At 47.7% G+C, this 20,798-nt stretch overlaps 2 protein-coding genes across 5 annotated transcripts; both read right to left on the reverse strand.

The window, feature by feature from the left end:
• Window positions 1–485: 485 nt before the first annotated feature.
• On the reverse strand, window positions 486–1,579 carry ier3 (immediate early response 3). Its single transcript, XM_035435945.1, has one exon. It carries the CDS (start codon window positions 1,516–1,518, stop codon window positions 907–909), a length of 612 nt encoding a protein of 203 aa, XP_035291836.1. The 5' UTR covers window positions 1,519–1,579; the 3' UTR covers window positions 486–906.
• Window positions 1,580–7,943: 6,364 nt separating this feature from the next.
• On the reverse strand, window positions 7,944–17,832 carry tor4ab (torsin family 4, member Ab). Of its 4 annotated transcripts, none has more exons than XM_035436085.1 (3): window positions 12,525–12,639; window positions 12,368–12,390; window positions 7,944–10,219 (listed from the first exon to the last, which is right to left on the reverse strand). In XM_035436085.1, exons 1-3 carry the CDS (start codon window positions 12,578–12,580, stop codon window positions 8,955–8,957), a joined length of 1,344 nt encoding a protein of 447 aa, XP_035291976.1. In that variant the 5' UTR covers window positions 12,581–12,639; the 3' UTR covers window positions 7,944–8,954. The 4 variants fall into 4 exon arrangements, with proteins under 4 accessions (XP_035291976.1, XP_035291977.1, XP_035291978.1 ...); XM_035436086.1 differs by having other exon boundaries at window positions 12,368–12,384; window positions 12,525–12,631; XM_035436087.1 differs by lacking the exons at window positions 12,368–12,390; window positions 12,525–12,639 and adding an exon at window positions 17,669–17,832.
• Between the last annotated feature and the right edge of the window lie 2,966 nt (window positions 17,833–20,798).

A 20,798-nucleotide genomic window follows, 5' to 3' on the forward strand; every position in this document is an offset into this window, starting at 1 on the left:
TCTGCTGAGTCCCAGTATATCACAGTCCCCCTGAGTCTAGCAGAAGCTCCAGGTATGGAGTAGTGGTCAAAGAAGAGTGTGAGTTTTGAGCTCAATCGCCTCTTGTATTTCAAGACTTTCCCACACAATTGAGTGGCACAGCTACTTAATTTGCAGGTTTAATCAACTATTAAAACATTTCACATCCAATTCAGCATTTATCGTGTGAGTGTAATGTTGGAACCCCGAGGGTAAAAGATAGAAACATTTTAGGATACGTTGTCAAGATAAAGTGAACCGTTACTTGTAGTGTATGTGTATTTACTCTTGTTTTTAGTCAGTGACACACTGTATTCAAACCTTAAAGACGTGATCAAATAAAGGCAAAAACCAGTAAGCAGAATACATTTCAAGTTTCATTTTATTCATAACATTATAATAAATACATTCGATTCATGTAAATAAATATAGTCAGACACAATAAATAGCAATAAATAAAATTATAACTTAGACAGGTTAGACAACATGAGTAAATCGTTTCAAGTAGTATCGAGGTGTATTTCTTGCGGTGCTCTTCTCGCCGACCGACGACGTCAGCAGAAACTTTTCTCCAGAGGAAGGTACCTGTAGGCTACGTACGTCATCGCCTACATCTACAGTGCACTCTAACAATAGATCTACAATACTGTCAACTTCAAGGGTTTTTTTCTTCTTAATAACATCGTTGTAATGTTTCCTTCAAGTAACGTGCTATATTGTTCAAGTCAGTTCTTCAAGTTCTCCGGTGTTTCAGGAATGTCTTTAAGTCTCAGCGGGGCAGCTGGTTACTCCTTCGCGTAACTGTTCCTCGCCAGAGGCGAATGTCCGCCAGCCCCATCGGCTCTGAGTACCGCGGTCGTATCCCGGCGTGTCGGTGCCATAGTCTCTTCACTTTTCGCTGCCCAGTCTGTGGTAAACCGGGTAGAGGAGAGCCACGACGTAGCTGTTCCTTCTGCTCCGCTCGTACAAGGAAACCACCTTAGCGCCGCGGCGGGGACACGTCCACTTCAGGAGCCGGGTCAGGACACTCTGTTCCGGCGCTTTTTGTTGCTCCTCTCGCGCTTTCCGTTGGCCCTCCGCAGACAGGCTTTTCATCTCGCGAGCCTGCTGCTCGGCGGACTGGAAAGGGAGCAGCTGGTACTGCGGGAAGGACAGGTCCTCGCTTGGTACGTCCGCGGCGGAGTTCTCGGCGGCGGTCGCCGTCGTCGTCTCGACGTTGGTCTCCTCAGTGTAGATCTGCAGGAACACCACGAGACAGAGGATGAGCAGCCAGCGCTTTGCCGGGCTCTTCTCGGCCGGCGGGAGATACTTCCGAACAGTAGCCGGGTACATGACCCGAGTGTTCTTCCTCCGTTGCCGCACCGGCGTGTTGCGCGGCGGCGCGTGGACAGGAACCTGCTCGAAAGTGAAAATTTCAGGCTCTTTGCTTCGTGGCATCGGCCTGTAATCAAAGTTATTCACGGGGATCGACAAAATCATGCTATTTGATCTCGCTAACATGACTGTTTTGCTTCTAGATTCTTCCGTGCAAGCTTTAAAGTTCTCTGTGAGTCTTGTTAGCTTTCTGCTGTGGTTCAAGTGAAGCCGCTCGATATATATACAGTTGAACTTCTAAGACACGCCTACGCTAAGCCACTCCTTTCGGATGATCTAATGCATTTTTGTTTCACAAAAGGGAAAAGTACATGCGAGGAAAACTTTGATAATGTTTTATACATAGACCATCTTAGCCTATGTGTTGTAATGGTTAGTACTTAAATCAGCATCTGTTTTATTAATATAATTATATTTAAAACATATTGTATATACACCGACTGTTTCTGAATAGAAACAATTCTCTGAATTTGCAGCAATGCTAAGAAAGAAAACGCAAAGTAATCTTTTGTAGCCTACTTATGGCTAACGAGAAAAAACCAGAGCAATGTGCATCTGTGTAAAAATGAAAGTCTTCATCGTTTAAATTTGACTTGATGAGACCCGTAAGTCCTCGTTTGTTAGGAATGAATTGCAGTTGTTGCAAAAATAGAATCCTGCGTTCTTTATAAATCATCGTACCAGAAGGTTGGCCTTGTGCTTATATCGACGTTGTGAACACGCACGAGATCTGCATACACATTCAAAGAGGACAAATATTCAAACTACTGTCTAACAGTTAGGCTATAATTAAAAGATTATTGTTTAGATTTTTGTCATTGGATTTCATTTAGGCCCCAGTGTATGAAATGTCTCTTTTTTAACCAAATAATGAATACAGCCTACTTGAGGCAAATTTATTTATTTTTATTATGCAAATTAGAATAATTCACCATATAATTATGTGTTGTTACCACAACAAATCACGTTCGACTGTGGAGAAAGAACGTGGAACTGAGCCAAAAGTCAGCGCGCGTGTGTCTGTCCACGCGCACCACTGTCCCTCAGTCTGTCTCGCTCCGCTTTGTTCTCCTCATCTGCGTGGTCCGCGAGGAATGCTTCTAAGGGCGAAACTCAGGTGCGGAATTCCGCCCTGAGACGGGTGACATTGTCTGATTAAGACGTGCCTGAAATGTATGACATATGCGTCACTATTCTATATTTACACACTCGGTGTCCTCCGGGTGGTGCCCCGTAGTTAATCCGTGCAATTATCGAAAGTGTCTTCCTTTGACACATTTAGCTCCATGCATATCTTCAGTGAATTTTAGCGCGCGTCGTGGACCCCCGCGTTATTTAAAAAATAGGATCCCGAGTGCAGGTTGTTAGCCTACTGAAGATTTTCAAGAATGAGTTTTGAACCGCTAACCTAGATAAGGAGGATTTCGCCTCAAAACTATGTCGTTGTTTGCAATTACCGAGAAAATGTTTAATTTCCCACATATCGATAGCATTTCTATGTCAAGAAGTTCCCTGTATCGATTATGATACATGTAGCAATTATTGATATAGTTGTTCAATATTTGCTTACTGTGGAATTGCGATTTAATTGTCCACGATTTATGATTTTATGGGCACCAATAGAGTTTAATCTGGCACAAATAGGTTACCTCACTTCGCTGATCTTTTTGGAAATGTAGCCTAAACTAGTCACCTTGGGAAGGTAGACCTACACAAAACCAATAAAGCCAGTAATGTGAAAATACTGCAACTGAATAAAATAGCCGTTTGAGGGTGAAGTTTACGCCTAATAACATAAGAAATGTGTTCTTCCATGCAGGCAAATAGCCAAGGGAAATATGAAACTATCTGGTTATGTGCCCTGTAAATTAAAAACATTGAAATCAATGACTTCTCCCGAAGAATGAAGATGCTTCACCTCTTTACACGTACAACTGAAATGTTTGATATGACTTGCTTAAACAGGCGTGTTTTCTATAAGCTAACAATTAAATACCAAGCCATTAAATTAATATGAAAATGAATTCGGTCACATACAATGATGATATTATTGCGGTATGCCTGTGGGTCGTTATGACCTACTTCTTCGCAATTCCAAATACAATTGATATGTTTGATAGGACTTGTTTAAACAGGTGTGTCTTCTATAAGCTAACATACAGTGAAAATACCAAACCATTAAATTCATATGAGAATGAATTCGGTCACGTACAATGATGATGTTATTGCGGTATTCCTGTGGGTATTGCGAAGCGGTAGGTCGTTATGACTGGAGGGTCATTCAATTCCAGTCATAGCGCTACTTGGTGACACGCCTGCCTTTCTGCCTAAATTACTTACGTAACGGAACTTTAAGCCCGGGAAATCACTGTCGTTCAGAGCTATACCAACAGATGGCATTGTTTCGCACTCTGTATAGACCGTATAGCGTTTCGCGTGGAGCCAATTCATGTTTTCGCCAAATTTTTGTTTAAAATTGTGAAGCAATATAAAGTTAAACGACACTTTCATTCTTTGCTATTACATAACATTAGTAACGGTAATAATAATGAAGATTACGATGCTAAATATACTATAAATAGCAATGTATTTAGTTCTTCCACTGCTAGTACTACCATGGCTAATATTGCCGTTATTAAGAATGATGATTGGCACATTTTTAGCAACTTTTCTATCTGAACACAGGCAATGAAAAGAACATTCCACTCTCCACAGGATCAGTGTGGTAGTAGGTGTGAACTGAACTGTAGGTTCAGAACAAAAAACTGCCTTTTTAAATAGCACCGTAAAGGAAAATATTTGGGTAATATGAGCCATGACAGGGCGTTCTTTGTCTGTATGGTTATCTTTAGCTTTGACCTTCAGTAAACAATTAGACTGTCAGTTAAGGCATCCATACTGGAGGCCAAGTGACACAAAGACGTTGTTCAGCATTGCACTCCCCACACTCACGTAGACGCACACACATGTACACACACGTGCATGCACATACGTACACACACACATGTGCTTACACGCACGCACGCACACGTATACACACACACACACACATACACACACGCACACACACACGTATACACACACACACACCTACACATGCACGCACACACACACACACGCACACGTACACAAACACACATACACACACACACACTCAGACACACATGTACACACACACACACAAATACACACACACAGGTTGTTTTCTTTACCAGAAAATTGAAGAGATGTGGCCAAGACGTTGCACAAACACAAACATTTTATTGAAACAAGATACAAATACAAGTTTATAAATTACCGCTGACAGTGTGATGAACTAACAGACGTCAGAAAAGGTAAACAGGATGAACAGGTTAATTACACAAATTCTTCAGCCCTCCATTTCTCATTATAAAAAGACCAGCTTTTTCTCAAGCCATACTGAAATGTAGTTTGGTGTGATGTGGTAATGAGGTTCCCCAAGGTTTGGTAGATCCCCGAACATACGTGTATGTGAACCCACACGCATAATCAGTCACGCGTGTGCAGGAGGCTCTGAGCCACGCATAGTCAGACGCATACACAAGCGAGAGCCAGACACGGGCTTACTTCCTGCCCCTGCGTGAGCTCAGCAGCGGGAGAAAGGAGTTCGTGAGTCACTCCCCCCAGCCCCCCCCCAGCTCCCCCCCAACCCCGCAGCACTAAGCCCCAGGCCCCAATCTGTCGTCATCAGCCAATCACAGCAGGCTTGCTCAAATTTCAGCTTGCTCTGGGGCCAGAGAGCTTGCGAAAGCAGCGGGATCGTGTGCGCGAGGAAACCCCGTCTTCTCGAGAGGCCGCCCCCGCGCTTCATGCTGAGGAGCTCGTTGAGGCACTCTGGTTTTGCTCAGCTCCCCATGTCTCCAGTTCTTGGGCCCCAGGGTCCCGGAGAGACACGGGGTTCAGCGACTGAGAGCCAGAAGCCCAAGTTTGAGCTGGAGCCTCAGCACTGTCTCTCATTTCAGAGGCCACCAGAGAGTCCTGAATGTAAGTTTGTGTCCCTTGTGGCCCCTCCACTGTGGAGAGATAGAGCCCCTGTGGCCCCTCCAGAGTGGGGAGATGGGGCCCTTGTGTCTCCTCCAGAGAGTAGAGATGGAGCCCCTGTGGCCCCTCCAGGGTGGAAGGGTGGGGCCCCTGTGGCCCCTCCAGGGTGGACAGGTGGGGTCCCTGTGGCCCCTCCAGGCCCTCCTCAGTGTAAACCTGCAGGAAGAGGACAGCGGACAGCAGCAGCAGCCAGCGCTTGGCGGGGTTGGGCTCCTCTTGTTTCGGCGGGGGCCTCTTCACCAGCGGGGGGTACAGCACCCTGAGGGGACGGCGAGTCCGGGGGCGGGGCCCCAGGGGCCGAGTGGCGGGGGCCATCCCAGGGGCTGACAGTGTCTCCAAACAGCGAGCACTCATGTCAAAAAGATCCCTCTGCACTTTCTCTCTTTCTACGCAGCGTTCCCCTCTTTCCTGCTCTCTTCTGCAGGGCTGTCAGGATGCTCTTCTCTTCTTTCTCTCTCTCTCCCTCGCTATTTTGCCTTCTCTTCTTCTGTCTACAGGAACTCTCCTCCTGTGTACAGTATGTCTCTGTTTCTTTCTCTCTCTCTTTCTCTCTCTTTCTCTCTGTTCTTCTGTCTTCTCTCTCCATCTTAAATAGTATGGAATGGGGAGGGGCACATGCGCACACACACACACACACGCACGCGCACGCGCACACGCACACGCGCACACACCTGCACACACATACCTCCCTCCCATCCCTGAAGGCTGTTGTGTAGGTGGTTATTTTTAGAATCGCAGACACTTGAAATTCTTGTCAAAATGGCCTCCGGTCGCTCCACCGGATTGTCACCTGACATTTTCCCCAGTGACATCATCCGTGTGGTCTCAGTGGTCTGAGAGAAAAATGAAAAGCTCTGTTTATTTTTAGCTGAGAGGATTGTGCTTTGTGGAGCAAATTCCAAACGAGACGTCATCAAAACATTCATGTTAAATGATACCTGCCTATTGTGTGATGACACAATGCCCTTTCAGTCCAGAATGCTGCAGCTACGCAGGCATGATATTGCTATGGTAATAGAACTCCACCGCTCAAAAGGAACATTGGCTTTTAGCGCCAAAGTCTGATGAAGGCCAGTGTCAAATAAGGCCAGGATAGATACATGCTCCACACGTTCATAGGCCAGAATGGTATTTAGAGCACAGTCACAGCAATAATCAATCCATAGCGAATGCATCCCATTACATTACATCACATTACAGTCACTTTGCAGACGCTTGTGTACAGGGCAATGTACGGCAGTGCAGAAAATCAATGCTATGTCTCAGTAATACTAGAATGCAGTATCACCAATAAGGCACAGAGGCCCATTTATAATGATTAAGTGTAATGCTAACCTAGCGTCCAGCTGCGCAGTTAAGTGTCCAGTTGCGCAGTCAGGTGTCTGGCTGCAGCTGCTGCGCAGGGAAACTTCTCCACTCTAGTGACCCAGTGGTGGAACAAACTCCCTGTTCCTCTACAAACCACTCCCCCATTGCCCATCTTTCGCCGTGGTCTGAAGACTCATCTCATCTCTTGTCAGACCTGTTTTGTAGTTGCTCCAGTGACCGTCGGTATGCACTTATTGTACGTCGCGCTGAATAAAAGCGTCTGCCAAATAAATGTAATGCAATGTAACGTTATGGAAACTGCAGTAAGAGAGCTTGGCTGGCAGCGTGCGTGCGCAGCAATCATGAATGCGAGGGCGTGCCTGTCCTGCAGCGACAGCGCAGGTCCGCGGCAATGCCTGAAAAAGCTTTCAAAGAATGCCAGAGCGTTCTGAAAGAAGCTCTCACGGCACTCCGGCGAAAACAACACAGCACAGAGGGAGGAGCAGGACTGCCCCTGCCCCTGAGTCTGAGCGAGTGGCAAAGGTCACTGCGTTCGTTTGTTTCCGCTCACGGTCAGTCAACCCGTGGGAGATCGTCATGGCGAGGGAGGTCATGACCTCTGGGAGGGGAGGGGAGGGACGATGAGCAAAGCCGTGTGTGTATTTATCGTCCGCTCGTTAATGTGTTTGTGTTTGAGGTTCACCAGACTGCAGAAGAATGAAACCACGTCTTTTGCACTTCGCTGGAGCCAAAGAAGGCTGCATCTCAGGCCGGAGGATTAAATGTGACTGCTTTTTATACCCTTAGCCTGTTTTTCAGCGCGCTAAATCTCTGCTATAACAAAAACACTTTTATTATCTTCTTCCTCCCATGTTCTTCCCGTCCACCTTCTTCCTCGTTTTCTCTTGCATGTATGCTTAGCTTGCGAGAGATCGCTTCTTTCTTTATATACAAAGCAAACTCACCCACATAAATAAATAAAATACACACACACCTACACACTCGTTTTCTTACCAAACACACATACATCAACACACCCACTCCCTAAATAAAATATTTTTCTAAAAAGCACGCTTCCTGTACCTTCCTAGGCCTGACTTGCATTTTTGGTTTTGTTTTCATTTGAAAAAAGTAAAATATTGATATGTTAAAAGTATTAATCCAATACAGTTCAAATGTCACACAATTCAAAATTTTAAACTTTATTCCCTGGGGCAAATATTGAAGTAGTCATAGCATAGTATAAATAAAAACATAAATACACAACATGACAATATACTCACAACATAGACACACCTGCAATGGCAAAATATGTGTCACATATCAAATTTCAAATTTCTAAACTTGAACGCAAACTTTGCTTTACAAAACATACAAACAAACTCCTGTTTCCAGAAGATAGTTCCATTAGTCATGGCACAGCACATTAATTAAAATCTTATTTGGATTTTGTTTGAGAGACTGAAGAGGCTTCTTTTCTTGGCTCCTGTTCTTTCTTCTTTAATTAGACGATGAAGGTTTACACCCCAACGAGTTCGTGCCGTCTGAAGTCATTGGAAAGTTCGATTTGCGTGACACGCTCAGACTGATAAAACGTGTCTTAAGGCTGTCTGGGATTCCAAGCTGTTTTCAGAACGAGCAGACTGTGGAATCTGGTTTATATATAAGCTTTGGATACTGTGTATTCGAAAGCTTGAGGAATTCTGAAAATACCAGGCCGCACCCTTTATATGAATCACTTCATCACAGGCGTTCAATTAACTGGCTATAAGCTGTCAATCAAAATTAGCACATGGCAACAATTAGTAGCAAACACCCCAGTGCATAGCAACAGCAGAGAAAGCCCTGGAACCCGTGTTCAGCGCACCCTGACAGAGCGTCACATGTCCAGTGAACACTCGGGGGGACACCAGGGAGTAAAAGCGTTCTAAAACATTTTTTGTAAAGCTCAAAAAATCAACCACCGAATCACTAGAAATCAGGTGCATCCGTTTGTTCTACATTTCTGTTACAGAAAATGAGTCTGGGACACATCGAGTTACAGACGGTTCCCTCTCTCACACACACACACACACACACACATACACACACACACACCCTCTCTCACACACACACACACACACACACACACAGGCACCCTCTCTCTCTCTCACACACACACACACACACACACATACACACACCTGCGCAGGTCACAGCAGGTTCACCTTGGCCACCACCTGCTTGCAGCCGGTGCGTGAGTACTGCAGGCCCCCCACGGAGTGGTAGGCCAGCTCCTCGGCCAGCCGCTCGATGTGGGTCCGGTCGGGGTAGAACCCCTCCTGCGTCATCTCGTCCAGGAAGCACTCCATCACGTGCTGCTTCTGCAGCAGGGTGAGCGGCACCAGGTCCACCTCCGCCCAGAGTGGGTGGAGCTTCTGCAGGGCGTGACGTAGGCGGGGCCCCAGGTCCAGCGCCAGGCTCTGCCCCGCTGAGGAGGAGGAGTTCTGCAGCACGTGACTGGTGATCTGGGCCCCCCCGAGGCTGCTGATGACCAGGTAGACGGCGTTCAGGTACTCGTTGGCCTGTTCGGGACGGAGAAGGCCGTGCAGGGCGTCCAGGAGCCGGCCCGGCATGGACTCCACCTCGTCGAAAACCAGCAGGGGGATCTTCTCCTCCTCCTCGGCCCAGCCCACCACTGTGGCCACGCGAGCCAGCAGGTCGCGGGCGCAGTCGCCGGCGTCTGCCACCGGGGGGCAGTGGTGCGTGGTGAAGTACTGCACCACCAGCCGCTCGCCCACCACCGAGCGGAAGTGGCGGGCCAGGACGCGGCCCAGCAGGCTCTTGCCCACCCCCGTTGGGCCGTGCAGGGACAGGGCCAGGGGCTTGTTGTGGGCGTAGGTGGACAGGTAGTCGCGCAGGTGCTGCAGGAGCACGGCGGCGGCCTCCCGCTGCCCGAACACCTCCCGCCTCAGCGTCTTCTCCAGCCCCTCCAGGTCGTACCTGAGCAAGTGGTCGTCCAGGTTCTCGATGGCGTTGTACACCTGCAGGAAGAGCACAACGCTCAACAGGAAGAGGAAGGGCTTGGCGCGGCTGCGCTCCGTCGCCGGCAGGAACCTGCGCCCGCCGCTGGGGAAGAGCACCCGCGACTTCCTCCTCCTCTTCCTCCGGAGGGTGTGGCCCGCGTGGGGTTCGACCCCCGGCCCAGACCCCGGCCCCGCCGCCAGGTCGAAGGTGAAGATTTCGGGGCTGGTGGAGCGCAGCGAGAGCCGCCCCGCCACGGCGGACTGTGGCCCCCCCTGCTCCACGCGCCGCCTCTTCAGGGCCAGGTACTTGTTCCGGATCCGCATCATGGCGCCCAGCTTGGAGGAGAAGGGCGAGGTACCGGGGGACAGAACCGTCCGCTCTTCCTCCCCCTTCCGTCCATCCGGCGAACTCTCACGCACACACTTATCTCCCATCTGAAGAGCCAGAAGCACTATAAAACAGAGCAGAAGGGATTTTACTCTTAATATAAGAAGGATAGGACAGTCCTGACATCATCTCACCTACAGAAAACAGAAATCAGCTCCACCAATCACAGAGTACCTTAGTGACAGTCTATACAGCAATGGTGATGGTGATTGGTGGAAACTACTTCCTGGCTAATACCCCACAGAGAACGTACAGAGAGAAAATATCCACCAATCATCATCGGTGTTGTATTGCTTATTACCAATGTCTTCTATCTCCTGAAGAGTGTTTATGATCTGCAGGTCTAGTGTGTGGGTTTTTTTTATTCATTACGGTGAGAATTCTTTGGTCATCGACTGTAGAGGTCTTCCTTAGCCCTTCCTTGACCAGGCCCTTTGTGATTTCTGAGCTCACCAATGCTCTCTTTCTTCTTAATGAGGTTCCAAAGCAGTTGACTTTGGTAAGCCTAACACTCAGCCTATGTCTCTGATTGCTTTTTCTTTTATTTCAGCCTCCTAATGGCTTATTTGACTTTAATTAGCATAACTCTGGTCCACATGTTGACAAACGCCAATAACAGACTCAACGGCCAATCAAAACCCCCTAGAATCAAGACTGAAAGCCCTCTTAAACCTGCACTATGGAAGCCATGGTCTTGAATATAGAGAGTCAGAATGTAAATCAAAATGAGCAGCGCCAGCAGGTCCAATCAGAGTCGAGCTCTTAGCTACAGACTGTACAGAGCATGTCGAAACAGCACACAGGTAAAGACTCACCTGGGTCAGGTACAGGTGAGCACATTTTTAAACGCTGCTGGTCAGGCGAGAGCACACACGTTTCCGTGAGTTACAGTAATAACGAGAGGTACAGTACATTGGCGTTTTGTTAGATTTTTTTGTACAGCGGAGTTTCTAAACGTGGGCGTTTAGGGTTTCATGTTCAGTAATTACTCAACACGAGTGAGGGAGACGGGGGGGGGTGGGTGGGGGCGGGGGGGGGGCGGGGGGGCGGGGGGGGAGTGCGTGACAACGTCTCACCTCGGGCAAAGCAGGGGTGTTTTCGCCCAGTTCAGCTGTGAAACCGCCATGGGGCAGAGAATAGCGTGAGCTGGGTTTGGCTGCTGGCTGCATGCGTGTGTGTGTGTGTGTGTGTGTGTGTGCGCACGACTCCTCTTTGGGCGAGACGTACTTTTGTAACTCTGAATTTTTATCCTAGGTGACCCCAAGCTGACCTGTGACCTCTGTGACCTGTCTGGTGTCACACAAGTGCTTCATGATGACAGAACGATCTGATCACCACTGTGACCTCACAGTGATCTAAACCGTAGTGTAACCATTCTGTGAGCCTGCCCTCAAACACACACACACACACACACACACACACACAAACACAAGCACACACACACACACACACACATACCATATCCCCAGGGATGAATTTCATGCTTACTCCGGTCTAAATGGACGTTATAAGAAATAAAAATGAATGACCCAGCACGTAGTCATGGTAACCTGGTCTGCCCATCCCTTCACAGATCCAGAGGGACAAATATGCAAATATGTAGGGACTTCATACAGACAACTGAGCATTATGCAAACATGGTTTTACATGAGAGACAGATTTAGCATTAGCCTGTGTGCTTTGTGTGTGTGTGTGTGTGTGTGTGTGTGTGAGCGAGTAGTTGCACTGGTAAAAACTAATTTAAGTTATGGTATAATTGGCAAGTTTCTACATCACCATATAAGGTCAATGAAGTGTAAATTTGGGAAACACACACCCCATAGCACATGGGTGCTGCCTGATTGAATCCCCTGAATTTCGTCGAAAGACCTAGAACATTCTACAGCCGTGAGCCTCGGGCTTCACTCTGTCTCCGCGGCCTGTTGTTAAAACTCAATCTGAGCACGTACAGTATGAGATACAGGAGCACAGATTACCTTCTGGAACGAGAGCTTGGGAGTTGGACCCGAGGGACAAATGTAAAACAAAAAACAGACCCAAAAGCAATCTGCAATCGGGTAGGAACGCAAGCTTCATCCACACAGATACCGTCAGCCTGCTGGCAGTCCCGTTTATAATACCCCCCCAGCTCAACCAGACCGCACCTGCAGAACGGGCCGGATAAGACGACCGGTCCGACCCAGTCTCGCTTCTGCAGTCCTGGAGACCTTACCTTTCATCTCCAGTGAGCTGGAGCTGGAGAGAATGAGAGAGAGAGAAAGAGAGAGAGAGAGACAGAGAGAGAGAGAGAGTGAGAGAGACAGAGCGTGCAAGAGAGAAAGAGCGATTGGAAAAGGAGTCGAGAGAGAGGATGAGAAAGGTTTGCTCACCACGGCAACCGGCAGCAGCTTGCTTCCACGGCACGCTCAGGTAGGACCGTAACCATGGGCGATGAGGAACATGGTGACAGAATGGCGCTCGACTGTAACGTGCTGCCACAAACAACAGCCAATGAATCACTCGACTGTTCACCCCCCCCCCACCCCACCCCACCCTCACAGCTTCACTACTGAGCTCCTCCCCTCCGTCTCTCTCTCTCTCTCTCTCTCTCTCTCCCCATCAGTATCTTGTATCAGTGTCTCATTCTCTTTATCAATGTCTTTTTCGACACGCTGAGAAATTAAGCCACACATCAAACATGGCTTTTACGATCGTTACAGTTTTTTTTTCTTTTTTTTTCCCCTTCCTGGTTTTAAATGTCCGTACAGGTTCTTTAAGGGAGAATATAGCCGAAAATTCTCAGAAAAGCAAAGCGCTACGTGACTAGCGCATGGGCTGTCTCTCGGGTCCAGCCAGCCCTGTTCTGTAGGCCACATGTTAGCGGGCATCGCCCCACAGCCCTGTTTCCTGTACAGCCCTCTCGCTGTCACAAGTCCGCGGTTTTGGCGCTCCGATGAGAAATGTCGCCCTTACAGTAACGTACCCCACAGAGCCACTGCTGGCCAGCGTCAACTTCCTCAAAAAAGTGAGAAATAAGGTTTGAGCTGCACACACACATTCTGCAGGCACATTCTGGTCAAGTGGCAAGTTTCCCAATGCCTGGCTTTGCACCAGTAAGTTTGAACGTTAACTGTTTTTGGGGGGGGGGGGGTAGCGTGTGCTGGAGGCTGAGCATGTCAAGGTCCACTTCCACCTAAAAATAATTTGCCTGCATTCTGTGAAGAGAAAACACGTTTGCATATGGGAGTGTGCAGCTCCTGCTGTTGAACCATACACTGGGAATTTACCCTGATTAAAAAAAAAAAAAAAGAATTCTGAATTTTAATGGTATGCTTCCCCGAATAGCTCTGCGTCTATATCCAGATCTCCAGGACAACAAACCGATTTCAAGAACATCCGATCTACAACGCGCAAACAACCCTATACCTCTATTTGCATATATAGATAGGTCAGAATAACATTATCAGACTTTCATATAAGTTTGCGTGGTAGAATGATCGGTAGTTTTCCGTGGCCGTCCAGCTTTTGCCGGAAGTCCAGCTTCGCCGGGGAATTTTCCACACTGCTTTCCCGGTAACGACGGGGTGAGATTTCCGGACTGATTGCGGCTTGGAATCCCCGATCGTGAAGAGGAAATGGGACGTCTAGAACGGGCACCGATTCCACGCGACGGGTGACCGCGCTCAAAACTCCCGAAGAAAAGTATTTCCTTTATTTTTGGTTGACTTAACAAACGATGACACGCGGTTGTTGTTTTGATTTTGCTGAACTCCCGCGAGCAGCAGGGAGGGTACGCTGCCCAAGCGCCACTCTTTAATCCGTTTATTTAGACCAGGGGCGCCCCACCCTGTTCCTAGAGATCTACTGTCCTGCAGGCCTTCACATCAACCCTAATTTGACACACCCGATTCTATGAATTAGCCGCTCAACGAGATACCAAGCTGTTGAATAACGAGGTGTACTTTGCTAGGGTTGGAGTGAAACAGTACGGGAGGATAGATCTCCAGGAACAGGGCTGGGCAGCCCTGACTTAGATAAAACGGGCCTTGCGATATTGTTTAACATTCCAGAACTGATCCAATCAAGTGACCAATTGTGTTGGTGCGTTTGGCAAGTTTCAACAAGTAGCAGGCCATGAAGGAACGGAGGCTTTCAACGTTACACGGTGGCTATGGAAACAAGAATCAGTGAAGGAGAAAGCAGCTATTTAGCCTGCTATCCATTTGCATGCTCCTGTATGATTAATATATTACACAATTAGGCTGAAAGACCATTTTACTCTTTCTTTTTAAATGACTTCATCACAGAATATGTATCTTAGAAAAAAATTTTTTTTTATGAACGGTCGCCCATTTGGCTGTTTTTCTGTACAGAGCAAACAGTATATAAATGTAAATAAAATATAATCACTTTTATAAAAGGGTTGTAAAAAACCATTAATCTCCTGGCTGTAACCAGAACAACTAACTTATGAGCAATCCTCCTTCTACAAGTTCCGCTTAGCCGAACTGTGGTTATTTCAGACTCAGTACAGTCAAACATCATTTGCTCTCTCATCAAAATATTTAAATCACCTTTTCCAGTCTATTCATCTTCTTCCTGATTTACTTAAGGGGAGACCCTACTCGTTTTGGGAAAGACGTGCAGGGAAGTGGTGTCGCAATGGCACAGGGGGGCTGTTTAGTCACGTTCAGAAACCGTTGCTCACTGGTTCCCAGAATCCTCTGTGGCCGGAATGGAACGTGACAACAGGACAGTACTGGGTTTTTAAATTTATTTTATTTTTTTTTATTCCAGCGGACTGACAGTCGACTGTAAATGTCAGACTTCACTGGCTGTGTCAGCACTAGATGCCGTAGGGTGGGGTTGGCTGGGGCAAGGAGGGTGAGGTTGGACATAGGGGTGTGGGGGGGAGGGGGGGGAGGGGTGGGTTTCTGCATCATTGAACACTGAACTCTATGACCAACTATGAGCAACAGGCTTGCCGTTGCCAATGAACTTTCCTTAATTTGGAAAAAGAAAAACTGACAGTAATTGTGACAGTTTGTTGCTCCTTCTGCAGTTTTCCTGCAGCAAATATGCTCACATTACAGTCCCATCTTTTTGCATCGGCTCAGCCTGTGTTTGCTGGAAGCTGCCGAAGATAAAAGAGATTGGATTCCTCTAGACAACCATCTTTGATTAAAATCACAAAAGGAGTATGAAAAAATCTACATGAAAAACATTTTAAGGGGATACATCTCTTTTAGGGCCCAGGTTTTCACAAGTTCTCTGTATGTGGGAGAGATTACCCAGGTCCTCACAAACCCTCTACATGTCAGAGAGTATACTCAGGTACTCACTAAGTCCTCTATATGCCAGAGAGTATACCCAGGTCCTCACAAACCCTCTACATGTCAGAGAGTATACTCAGGTCCTCACAAACCCTCTACATGTCAGAGAGTATACTCAGGTACTCACAAGTCCTCTATATGTCAGAGAGTATACCCAGGTCCTCACTAAGTCCTGTATATGTCAGAGAGTATACCCAGGTCCTCACAAACCCTCTACATGTTAGTGAGTATACCCAGGTTTTCACAAACCTTCTACAAGGGGCGACATAGCTCAGGAGGTAAGACCGATTGTCTGGCAGTCGGAGGGTTGCCGGTTCAAACCCCGCCCTGGGCATGTCGAAGTGTCCTTGAGCAAGACACCTAACCCCTAATCCCTAACTGCTCTGGCGAATGAGAGGCATCAATTGTAAAGCGCTTTGGATAAAAGCGCTATATAAATGCAGTCCATTTACCATTTACATGTCAGAGAGTATACTCAGGTACTCACTAAGTCCTCTATATGCCAGAGAGTATACCCAGGTCCTCAATAAGTCCTCTATATATCAGAGAGTATACCCAGGTCCTCACTAAGTCCTCTATATATCAGAGAGTATACCCAGGTCCTCACTAAGTCCTGTATATATCAGAGAGTATACCCAGGTCCTCACTAAGTCCTGTATATGTCAGAGAGTATACTCAGGTCCTCACAAACCCTCTACATGTCAGAGAGTATACTCAGGTCCTCACTAAGTCCTCTATATGTCAGAGAGTATACCCAGGTCCTCACTAAGTCCTCTATATGCCAGAGAGTATACCCAGGTCCTCACTAAGTCCTGTATATGTCAGAGAGTATACTCAGGTCCTCACAAACCCTCTACATGTCAGAGAGTATACTCAGGTCCTCACTAAGTCCTCTATATGTCAGAGAGTATACCCAGGTCCTCACTAAGTCCTCTATATGCCAGAGAGTATACCCAGGTCCTCACTAAGTCCTCTATATGCCAGAGAGTATACTCAGGTCCTCACAAACCCTCTACATGTCAGAGAGTATACCCAGGTCCTCACTAAGTCCTCTATATGCCAGAGAGTATACCCAGGTCCTCACTAAGTCCTGTATATGTCAGAGAGTATACCCAGGTCCTCACTAAGTCCTGTATATGTCAGAGAGTATACCCAGGTCCTCACTAAGTCATTGAGTACAGCACGAGGTCATTTCCCGTTCATATGAACGCTTTTGCTAGCGATGCATGTTGGCAATCGCTTCCTCAAACAAATGTAACAAGTCATTTTTCACGGTTCAGGGGCTTGTTGTTGCAGTGTTGGTTTTCCCAGAATTCCCTCTTACCGGCACATTAACCCCCCAAAACTGGTATCCTGTAACTTCCCGGCACCCGACCCAGAAGATAACAAAGGCCTCAGTGTTCGGCACTCCCCCCCCCGCCGCCCCCCCCCCGGCCCCCCGTGGGTTCTTTTCATCCCTCTCTCCCCAGTTTCCCCCGAGCAGGACCCCAGACACGGTTACCCTGAGCAGGACCCCAGACACGGTTATTCTGAGCATGCAGGAATATGTTTTCCAGTTTGCCAGCTAAAAAAAACAAAAAAACATGCGTGTGACTGGTTCTGTGATTTCTCTATTTACAGTATTTTGAGAGGGGATGTGGAGAAGGGATGGGGGGAGGGACGGGGGAGGGACGGGGGGGGGGGGGAGGGAGGGTGGGGGGCTGTTAGTGGATCTCCTGACCACAGAAAACGTCAGCAGCAGCAGTAATGGATCACTGGTCCTGAACACATAAAAGTTTCCTCAACGCTCTAGCTGACTGTGCGGACGTCACCGTCCAGGACTGGTGTATTTTTCCCCCAGCGTGGTGATGGCGATGGCAGCATTGTACATAAACACGCCTTTTAAACGGCTCTTATACAAACGCGCAGAAGAGCGCTACGGCTACAAACGCAGGCACGCACTCTCCCTTGCACAAACACATACGGGCTACTGGGTGGCGCACTCGGTAAAAGCACCATACACGCAGACACACACGCACGCACGCACGCAGACACATACACACACGTGCACATGCACGCACGCACACAAATCATTATTTGAAATCATTTCAGGTCCTAGTACATATTCCTGAAACTATCCATAAGAATATTGAAACGTTTCAGAGATCTGGAGGAATGGACTTCACCAGAATATATATAGATAAAATAGTTCAAACACTTACTTTATACCCAGGTCTGGTGTGGTAGGTACTGCCCTGTATTGAGGACTCTGAAATTCCAGCCGTTATCGGCAGCAAAAACAAAAGGGCAGAGTAGAGATAGGAGGTCATGATAACATTCAGGAAGAAAGAAAAGAGTCAGATACGTTTCCAGGAGCAGCGTGGGCACACAAAGTGGAACATGCGATAGAGAGCGGATGTAGAAACTGAGAACGTGTTGCAAAGTGCTTCCAACTGAAACGCCTTTGTCACATTATCAAATACAGGAGTGTTTCTACTCTGATTGTCTACTCTCGTTGTTGTAAACATACCTGTATCAACTACCTGCTCCTTTATTTTTAACTACAGTACAAAAAACGTTCTTCTGAATAGGGCCATTGTGGTGGCTATCTTGGTTTTGTGTCGGATTTGTGATACATGGGTGGGTTAAATCCATGTGATTATATGCATCTGAAGACCGTAGGAAGAGAGTAGCGACAAATGAGCTCTACACCAGCATCCCTTTCCTATTACACACCCCTCCACCCAAACCTGCCGAAAAACCAGCATCCCTATCCTATTACACACCCCTCCACCCAAACCTGCCGAAAAACCAGCATCCCTTTCCTATTACACACCCCTCCACCCAAACCTGCCGAAAAACCAGCATCCCTTTCCTATTACACACCCCTCCACCCAAACCTGCCGAAAAACCAACATCCCTATCCTATTACACACCCCTCCACCCAAACCTGCCGAAAAACCAACATCCCTATCCTATTACACACCCCTCCACCCAAACCTGCCGAAAAACCAGCACCCCTTTCCTATTACACACCCCTCCACCCAAACCTGCCCAAAAAACCCCACCCATTCTACATCCTTCCTCGGCCTTTGAACCCAGGGCTCGGTTGCCGTGGTGACAGCCCCACCCCTCGACCACCGCGCAAGGCTTGCTCACGCATGCCAACACGTTGACAGAGCGACGCGTGCGCTGAGACGTGTGTGTGTGTGTGTGTGTACATGTAGAGCGCAGGCCACGCCCTGGTAACCATGACACCGTGAAAATAAACCAACGCTGAATTATCGGAGTGGCGGAGTCCTACCATCACAAAGCCGTCATTCGCCAGCGCTGGTGACATTGCCGCTGCTCACATTTTCCCACCTCCACACACACCTCCACACACACACACACTCACACCTGCACACCCACACACACCCACACACATGCACACACACAGGCTAACTCATGCACACTTATATGCACACACACTCATGGTACACACACACACACACACACACACACACACACGTAAACTCACGCACATATGCATGCACGCACACACACACCACACACACACACACAAGCTTGTTCACACATTTGAGTTAGTGTGCGTGTGTGTGTGTGTGTGTGTGTGTGAGGCGGTGCTGAGTGACTCAGAGACCCAGCTTGTGAATGGTGGTTTGTTTGTGTATCACAGGCTTCCGAGTGCACTGGCCTTTCCGGAATGTGTCAAGAACTCCGGTTATTGACCTTCCATTAACTTTCCACTGGGGACAGATGAAGCTGGCCAGGGCCCAGACCGTCAGCTATACCGCTAACCTGCTAGCCACGACCGCAGGCCTGTGAGCATGTGAGCTTGTTGGCAGCTCGTTGTGTCAATAATGAAGTAGCTGAACTTTCCTAACTTAACAAACAATAGCCCATTTTTCTACGCAGTACAGTACAGAACGAACGTTGCTACAGGTGTTAAATCGGTCATTCCTCCTTTGAGTTTCAGAAGGTGCACCAGACTGGAGTGTTTTAGTGCTTATGACAGGAACTAGATCTTTCAGTGATATGAGTACAGAGCTGTTGGGTCTAATGAACCTGTGACCCAACCTATGAGAACCACCTCAGCACCTGCATCACATTACATCACATTACAGGGCCTGCATTACATTACATCACATTACAGGGCCTACATTACATTACATCACATTACAGGGCCTGCATTACATTACATCACATTACAGGGCCTACATTACATTACATCACATTACAGGGCCTACATTACATTACATCACATTACAGGCATGTTCTTATCCAGAGTGACTTACACAACTTTTTTTACATTTACATTTACATTGCATCCATTTTATACAGCTGGATATATACTGAAGCAATGCAGATTAAGTACCTTGCTCAAGGGTACAACGGCAGTGTCTTAGCCCAGGGTTACCCCAGGGTTACAGAACCAGGTTTATACCCCAGGGTTACAGAACCAGGTTTATACCCCAGTTACCCCAGGGTTACAGAACCAGGTTTATACCCCAGGGTTACAGAACCAGGTTTATACCCCAGTTACCCCAGGGTTACAGAACCAGGTTTATACCCCAGGGTTACAGAACCAGGTTTATACCCCAGGGTTACAGAACCAGGTTTATACCCCAGGGTTACAGAACCAGGTTTATACCCCAGGCAGGGCACAGAACCAGGGACATGCTCTGTGCTTTGATCATACCTGACAGTCTGGCTTCCCCTAGTGGTCTCTTTGTGGAATTCGTTTTCAGTGATGAGCTGTACGTCAGCTCGAGTTCCTCTCCCTGGGTCATAGCATGCTCAGCCGTGAGGTCATAATTCATCAGCTTTTATTCAGCCGTTTTTTTTACACAACTTCACCGCCTTTGGCATCCGTGTGCCGACGGCACTTGGTCTCTTTTGAAAGACACGAAACGTCATTTTAAGGGTGTTTCTGACAGACGTGAGGTGGACGTTTTTCTAACGAATTCTGAAGTGATTAGCAAAGAACATAAGAAGGGTCAGAGGGTCAGGGTGATGGAGGATATCAGGATGACAGGATATAAAAAAGGCCAGCAAAGGGTCACTTCCTTTCACTTGTGTCAGTAAAAGTTGCCCCGCAGAGCTCTTCTCTGCCGGACTTCCCCTGTTGCAGCACTTCCCCCGCAGCTCACGTATCGGATGTAAACACATCGGCGTGACTCCGCTTTTTCGGGGTCCGTCACGCAAAACGCCCCAAATCGGGATGTTTGCACAATTTTCTGTAGCGTGACTGTTCAAGGGGGTGGGTGGGCGGGAGGAAGGATATTATCATTTTCTTCCTTTTATGTTACTAATACTCTTCCACTATTAGGGCCTTTTCATGTAGTTTTC

Source organism: Anguilla anguilla, chromosome 10 (assembly GCF_013347855.1).
Source record: "Anguilla anguilla isolate fAngAng1 chromosome 10, fAngAng1.pri, whole genome shotgun sequence".
In the NCBI taxonomy this organism is placed as follows: Eukaryota; Metazoa; Chordata; class Actinopteri; order Anguilliformes; family Anguillidae; genus Anguilla; species Anguilla anguilla.

Excerpts from the sequence above, each read along its gene's own strand:
- ier3 (XM_035435945.1), bottom strand. The coding sequence starts at position 1,518 with ATGTTAGCGAGATCAAATAGCATGATTTTGTCGATCCCCGTGAATAAC.
- tor4ab (XM_035436085.1), bottom strand. The coding sequence starts at position 12,580 with ATGGTTACGGTCCTACCTGAGCGTGCCGTGGAAGCAAGCTGCTGCCGG. Across the intron at positions 12,391-12,524 it reads AGCTGCTGCCGGTTGCCGTG|CTCCAGCTCACTGGAGATGA; the intron begins GTGAGCAAACCT and ends CATTCTCTCCAG. Across the intron at positions 10,220-12,367 it reads CAGCTCACTGGAGATGAAAG|TGCTTCTGGCTCTTCAGATG; the intron begins GTAAGGTCTCCA and ends TCTGTTTTATAG.